The 7644-nt window shown below is 42.9% G+C and overlaps 1 protein-coding gene and 1 long non-coding RNA gene across 7 annotated transcripts in view; both read right to left on the bottom strand.

The window, feature by feature from the left end:
* Window positions 1-47: 47 nt before the first annotated feature.
* LOC148684975 (uncharacterized) lies at window positions 48-2467 on the bottom strand. The gene is made up of 3 exons (XR_015951230.1): window positions 2333-2467; window positions 1411-1550; window positions 48-951 (listed from the first exon to the last, which is right to left on the bottom strand). It is a non-coding gene; the product is annotated as an uncharacterized LOC148684975 (long non-coding RNA).
* A 1164-nt stretch (window positions 2468-3631) lies between these two features.
* SWT1 (SWT1 RNA endoribonuclease homolog) overlaps window positions 3632-7644 on the bottom strand; it is a 29614-nt gene continuing 25601 nt past the window's right edge. For 5 of the 6 annotated variants that reach the window (XR_015951229.1, XM_088674870.1, XM_088674872.1 and 2 more), the window contains exons 18-19: window positions 7003-7067; window positions 4228-5756 (exon numbers count right to left, since the gene is read on the bottom strand). Coding sequence is in view for 4 of the 6 variants with exons in the window: in XM_088674870.1 (XP_088530996.1) it covers window positions 5651-5756; window positions 7003-7067 (171 nt within the window). In the remaining 2 variants the exon portion in view is untranslated. Of the gene's footprint in view, window positions 4153-4227; window positions 5757-7002; window positions 7068-7644 lie in introns of those variants that run through there. The other variant, XR_015951228.1, reaches the window with a different exon arrangement.

The following is a 7644-nucleotide window of genomic DNA, read 5'->3' as shown; positions in this document are numbered from 1 at the left end:
AGTGGTAAGGTTTAGTTGACTGACAAATGTACACGTAACAAAGAGAAGACAATTCAGCAGAGAACTGCTATTTAATAAAAGAATAGCTCAAATTATTAAGATCTTAACAATTTTTAAAATAATAACATAAATATAATATCAAAATGTCTTTATGTCTTATTTATAAAAATAATATCAAAATGTCTTTCAATACATGTTAATACAATGAAAAGTTGGCCGCTGTTTAGGTAACAGCTATAAACTGGGCTGAAAAAATAAGGTTTAGGTATGGGAGAATATTGCCAATTTATGAGCTTTGGACATCAATATAAAACAATTAATTTTGGCTCTCACCAATTCCATTCCCTCCCCCCCAAAGTCCCTCTTTTTTTGCCAACATTCAGCAGAAACTAACCATGTGACCAGCACAGGTAGTTAAGACAAAATACAGTATTTATTGACAATAAATTAAAAAACAACAACCCTCCTCTTGACTGCAGCTGAGACATTGCTTATCCATAATCAGCTAGAAGCAAAACAAAAGCAGTGGTTCCATGTGTCATTCAAGATAACACTATATTCTTCTGAACCCCAAAATGTGCATAGCCACAGTCAGTATCTATATAGTGACGTCCCTTTCAGTTTAGTGAAACTTCTCTAAGTCTCTGGTTTGCTGCTCCCGGCCCCTCAAAGACACAGATAAAAAGGTAAGGGACCCCTGACCCAGTCAGGGACGACTCTGGGGTTGCGGTGCTCGTCTCACTTTATTGGCCGAGGGAGCTGGCGTACAGTTTCTGGATCATGTGGCCAGCATGACAGCCGCTTCTGGCAAAGTCACAGATACCGGCCCTAAAATTAGCCTTTTACTGTTTGCATCTAGCCATAATCGACTTGGAATCAGAGACTTGTAGAGATGGAAGGGCCCACGAGGGTCATCTAGCCGAACCCACTTCAGGAATCTTTCGCCCATCGCTGCAATGACAAAGTTGCATTTGCACGAGCATGTTGGGGGTTGTGGTCCTCCTCCATGTGCCAGTATGGAGAAAGACTGGACACACCTTGTGCCACCTTTTGTTTGTCAAAAGAGCTGCTTGCAGAAATTATTTGAGCAAATTCCTCATGATTTTTCCCAAAGCAAGCCTTCCAAAACAGGCAGTGACGCAAAAATGCTTCTGTAGAATCCTTCTAAACAAATGAATCCCAGGTTCCTTCACTCAAAAGTAAATCATCCATTTACTTTGACTTACTCCCAAACAAATATGCATAGGATTGCAATCATAGCCTTGAGTTATATTGACTGGGTGAAAGTCAAGTTTGCCAAGGTAGTTCCATATTGTGCCACCATGGGGAACTCACAATACACTAACAGTTCACAAGTCTTGTGTGACTAGGCCAAAAGCAAGCAGAAAAATGGGAACATTCATTACTTACTGCAAATGGCGTCTCTCCACTTCTCATCTTCTTTCTTTGAGAGAAGGAAAGACATCCTATCTGGAACTTCTGTCAAAGTCCTGGGGGGATGGGAAGTCATTCCTCGGAGGAGTTAGCAGCACGCAGTGTGTCAAAGGTGCCTGTTTCAGGAGAGGGGTGGGAGGTCCACATTGCTTTCACAAACTTGCTCAGTGGTTTTAGAATGACTAGCCTTTTTTTGTCCTTGTTTCTGGCTACTTTGGCTTAACTAGGGGGAATGCGTCCACAGGCAGAATCTGGGCTGGAGGGGGCAGGAGTAAGCTATGGCATAAAGTATAGGGGGGTGACTTCCAGTCTACCACCAGCGCTGATTGGCGAGGAATCCTCGAGCTCCGAGGTTCCTGGCTCTGTGAGGGAGGGGGGAGCCGCGAGAGCAACGCGGCCGCCCAGAAGAACCCCAGATTGAGCTTTCTGGGGGCGTGAGAATTCGGCTGCACCCCAAAGTGACTCCTCTGCTCCCCGGCAAGCTCTTTTTAAGAGGTCTGGAGCGAGCGGGGTGTGAGTCAAGGGTGCCATTTTCGAGTATACCGCTACCCTCACAGAGCAAAGCTCGGTGCTGGCAGCGGAGGAGCGGTGGATTTTTTTAAAAAAGGATTTGAAGATATTGGACACCGTAACAGAAAGAATTTAAAAAAAAAATCAATTGAAAAGAATTGGCCATGGGAGATTTAAACAGGAAGTCAATCTCCTCCATTGAGAGAATGGTGATGCAGTTAACTTGCCTGCAGCCGGAGAGTTTGACAGGACTTTAATAACCTCCAAGGATTGGACTTAAAACCTTCCCCCTGAGGCAGGATAAAGGGGAGGATTGACTACATTAAAATCCCTGCAAAATTATTTAAGTTGGACTGGGGAAAGCCCCCCGGGAAGTGGAGTCGGGTACCTGGAGGGATCAGCCAGCTGCCATTATGACATCACAATAGGAAGGAATTTGTTTTCCTCTTTGAGGCTGAGAACTGTTAACTTTGAAGAGAGAGCAAATATAAGGCTGTGTACATAAGTTTGATAATGCTCTTTTCAGAAATGGACATAAGATTTTTAAAACATGAACAAGAATTAAAAATGAGAGTTGATAACCAGATTGGACGTAAACTTTGTTTCTGAGGTTTGGAAATACAAACAGTGCCACTTCCTGCATTGTAATCTGTGCAGCTCCCATGGAATTTGAGACAAACAGGATGTTAGTAGACACAACATCATCTGGCTCTTTAGACTTTGTGGATTATCAAAAACGCCTGGAACTGATTTTCGATGATTGGTCTCAGTAGACAATGAAGCGAAGCAAGATAAACAAGCATCAGTCGGGGACATTGTAAATGACTTTAAAGAAGAGGAAGATTCATCAGTCCTGGACAATATAACTGAACTTAAAAAAGAGGAGGAGGAAGTATGGAATATTGTCCCCCCAGTGGGAGAGGGGGAACATGACTTATGTTCGATTCAAGGAGTCCTCAAAGAAGAACCAGCATGGAATAATGTCCTCCCAGTGAGAGAGGGAGGGCAGGATCCATGCTGAGGCCTGAGCTTAACTGGGGGGGGGGGCAATTGAGATAGAGCTGAAAAGTGGAAACATAGCTGGATGGTACTGTGCTACAGTTAGAAAATTGGGGGGGGGGAGCAGGGGAGAAAGAAGGGCAAGTGGTGGATAGGTGGCGAAAGAGTGGGAGTGGGGTGAGGAGTAACAATGGGTTATTTTCTGATTAAGATGGTCTGAAACTGGAACGATTTATGGAGCTGGTTGATACATCTGGGAGATCCGGAGTCCAGGGGAAGGGGGTAGAATTAGATAAATGTGGTTAAAGGTTATTATGATAGAAGAAGGTTAAATGTTATTATGATAGAAGAAATAATATTTGAATGCAAGGAAAATTTTTGGGGTATAAATTGTGAGGCTAAAGGAAGAATTAGAGATGGATGGGAAAATAAATTTAGATTTGGATTAATTAATGAATTATAGGTTGATAGTCAATGTTTTTTTTTTCTTTGTGTAGATCAGAATTGGTTGTGAAATAATGGAAAAATTGTGTTAGAATGATTTAAGATGATAAAGGAAAATTGCTTAATTTAGATTTAATAAATGGACCCAGTGTGGGGGGAATCGAGGAAGTCCACAATGGCAAGTTAATGTAAGAATTGATATGTTTCTTTCTTTCTTTTTTATTATTTTTGCTTTTTTGTTTTTGTGTTGAAATGTTTGAAAATCAGTAAATATTTGGGGGGGGCGGGAATAAAGTATAGAGGCGTATACAAATTAAATAAAGGCACTCAATTTTGCTTCAGAAGCTCAAGGCAGAGGTGTGGAGCACAGTCCAGTGGCAAGTGGTCAGAAAATAATCCAACCAGTGCAAAATGGTCCCTGCCTTAGGCGGCAAAAAGCCCCGATGAGCCCCCTTCCACCTTGGCAATACGTTTGCCTATCGTACTACTTGAGCAAATCCCAAGCTACATTTCTCATCACCAATTGCGCCTCTAGGAGCATCCACTCCAAGGGGTGGGGGTGGGGGGGCAGGAACAGTTGGCTGGATCTCCAAATTCCATTGCATAGTGCTTCTGGGGCAAGCTTCCTTTCGGACCCACTGTAGTCATCAAGGTGCGGCAGCTGTGCTCAAGGCATTGATACACACCTCACACAAGATAGTGGGATTTTAGCCTTGCTTCTACTTTTGTCTCCCAGGTAATGGCTTCTCCTGCCAGAACCCATGGCTGAGCAGGAAAGGGGGCGAGGAAGAAGGGAGTGAAGAAGACAAGAGGTAAACAATAGGGGGGGAAATAATAAAGTGGGGAAAATATTGTTTTAATTAAGAGAGTCTAGAAAGGATAAAATGCCATAAATTCAATAATGGGATGAAGATATACAGCATTCTTCACCAACCTAGTGCCCACTAGATGTTTTGGACTACAGTGCCAATCAGGCCCAGCCAAATTTTCCAAAGTTGATCACATGGGTGCTTCCTGGAGGTCTTTGGTGGTTTCTGCCAAGCCTTCTAGGAGTCTGCCACCAGGGCCTGATCCTGCCTCTGCCACCCCACCGATGAGCTACCTTTGCTTTTGCACTAGCAAAAATGCTGCAGTGCTATTGCCCTTGCTCAGGATGCCGGAGGATTTGAAATTCTGCCTGCGGGCCTAGCAGGCTTCTGGCCTAACCACCTACTGTGCTTAGGACCTCTGACCCACCAGTCTGTTTTCCCCTAACCACAACCCCCTACGCTTCACCCGATGTCAAATGCTGCATCCGCGGAGGAATGACATGGTTGCAAAGGCACAACTGGGAGCCTTCGTGTGCGCTCCCAATTACTCCTTGGTAAGCAAGGCTCGTTGTCGGCGCATGGCAGCTGATCGGTGCTTACAAGTGAGCCTCGCTGGCGCAGTCAATCCATGCCCAAAGCGGGGCTTGCTGTGAGCACCAATCGGGATTCACAGGCGAGGGATCCCACTCATCTGTGGGGATGGGGCTATGCTTTGTGTTTGAGAGGGAGCTCAGAGGGGTTTTAAGTGATTTCCACAGTTGCTGACTGGTACCTTACATACCTAAGTGATGTGGGGGCCTCATTGTAAGAAAGGTTGTGACTGATGAAGACCGCTGTGTTGGCAGGGACTCCGCTGAGCTAAGCTATCATCACTGAAATGTGGACTCTTTTTTTTCTACTACTACTTCTTTAGACAAATTGCGTTTTACCTTAACAACCGTCTGGGCCTTGCAAGTTATTATTATTTTTTAATGTACAGAAAAATCAGGATTGGGGGGGAAAGGGGGTTTGCTCTTTACCCCCACACTACAGTCCCGAGTTTAAAAGTCTCGTGCTGAGTTATCCTGACTAAAACGGTCTCCCTCACTCTGCTGGCACCACGGCAACACATGCCTAATACAAATACGAGCTTTGGGGAGATTTAAAAAAATCCCCCACCCCCTGCTGTGGGTCCCAGTCCTAACCCTCACCCCCTGCCCCTCAGCAGCTGCTATATATATAAGGGGTGGGTGGGGAAGAACAGCACCAAACTACGCAATTGATGTAATGTATAGTTTGGGGCCTTAAGCATAGCTGCCGAGAGCACAAATAATGCCATTTAGTAACACTGCTCTATGGTCCATCTTTGGCTGGGCCATCAAACTGACGTGTTCCTTCACTGCAGAGGGTTGGGCTAGATGACCCACAGGGTCCCTTCCAACTGTTCAATTCAAAAGCTGCAGCTGATTGCACAATTAGAGCCAACCCCTGTTCTTTATCTCCAGACAGACAGATTCATAGCACTGTTTAATATTGTTGTCCAGTTGAGCTAGTTGGCAGCATCCAACCGATAAACGGTCCCTGGGAGAAGGGAGGGGAATGAGGGATGAGAGAAGAAAATGCATAAATTTAATTACTAAAACCTGTCCCAATGCGATCATTTATTACCTTTTAACAAACTTTCAACTGCTTTGTTACAACAGCAGTATTGGCTTCCAGCTCATTTCTGGGTCCAATTCATAAGAGTGCTGGTTATGCCTTTGCAAACCCAAAACTGCTGAAGACCAGACTACTATAAAGACTGTCTTCTCCTACCCAAGTCTGCCCCATATATTGAAATCAGGTCAGTCTCTCCTCTGCATTCTCAATTTCCGCAGTACAGCTGGTGAGGAGGAAGGAGAGAGCCTTTCTGGTGGCTGCACCCAGGCTCTAAGGGAGATACTTTTACTTACTGGCTTTATTTTAATCAAGCTTTGGTGCTCTCTTTTCAATGTGCTACTCAGTTTATTACACTTCAGTTCCTACTTTTTATCCCTTGGGTTTTGTTTTCTTTTAATTGTAATGGAGAAAGTACTGGCAACTAATAACACATGCCCACCCCCACAAGGACGAAATTTTATTGTCCTGAATTAGATGAAACAGGGCAATTCTGCCAATCAAGCTCATGTTAATAAGCTGCATGATTTTATTTCTATACAATAATTTAATTGAAGAGACACAGAAGCATTTTGGTTTACATAAGCATTCTCCCTAATGTCAATGTTTTGCTCAGGTTACAATTGTATTGTTTTCCCCAGTTTTGCATTTATTAGCATGGAAACATTCTACTCCACAGCAGCTGTGCTGAAAAGAAAAAACTGTTCTTTGTTTGATGCTAATGTAAATTATGATCTTGGAAAGCAATCAAGACTGTTTGATAACAAAACTTAACAAGACTGTCTCTTTGAAAAACCTCAGGGAACATAAAGGCAGCATATTAGGGCATGGGCATTTAATGCCTTAATTATGCCCTCTTTCAAATATCTGCTTGATTACAGGATAAAAAGCAAGGTTCAACACAAGGTATGTTTCACTGAAAGATCTTAAAATAATACATCTGTTTCAGACAATATTTTGTACATTTACTCTATTAAGTACACGGGTATACTGAAGATAGGATTCAGACTTCTGCTGTCAAGAGATCCCAATATCACTATTTTGCAAACTAAAATTACTCTGTTCTGAAAGGAAGAGGGGACGATGCCACATAGAATATGCTTTCAACATAACGAAAAAACAAGCGAAAAAGGATTGAGGATAGTAATTACAGATATAAAAAGTAGCTTACCTGTACACCTCTTGGGAAATGCAGTCATAAAGTTCCTCAGCAGTAAATTTCGTATTATTGTGCATCTATGAAGGAGGAAAAAAACCACACTGAAATGTCTAGGAAGACTCGCCAATCATGAAATGTGGATATTACCTGTTGGAAATTATTCATCGCTGTAAAAGAACTATGGAATCCCGCTATGGGTCCAAGCATATAACAGTGACTTAAAAAAGATTCACTCCAGCTTTCTGAGACATATTCCTGGATTCCCAACTGTTATCAAATATGAAACAATGTGTGCAGAAATAGGCATACACACAATGGAATATTGGGCTTGGACCACCTCAATAAAATACTGGTTACGCTGCCATTTTCGCTATTCCCCATCAAGTCTGCTCGCTGATTTGCTCAAGGACTCCTATAAATCAAGGTGGTATCAGTACCTTGGAAAAAAAGAATGAATCTATAGGCATCGAGTTGGAGCCCTTGTACAATTCTAGCGAGCAATACATTTTCCATAATATCCTAACTAGACTAAAGGATGTCGAGAGACAAAATATTGTGGCAGCTGTATATTCCCTATATATCCCCTATATTCTATCATTTAAATATCCTAGATAGCAGAGCCAATTACATCACTAAGGTAATAATCCCAGCTCA

Source organism: Zootoca vivipara, chromosome 7, assembly GCF_965207765.1.
Source record: "Zootoca vivipara chromosome 7, rZooViv2.hap1.1, whole genome shotgun sequence".
NCBI lineage: Eukaryota > Metazoa > Chordata > Lepidosauria > Squamata > Lacertidae > Zootoca > Zootoca vivipara.
This window is presented reverse-complemented; position numbering and strand designations above follow the sequence as displayed.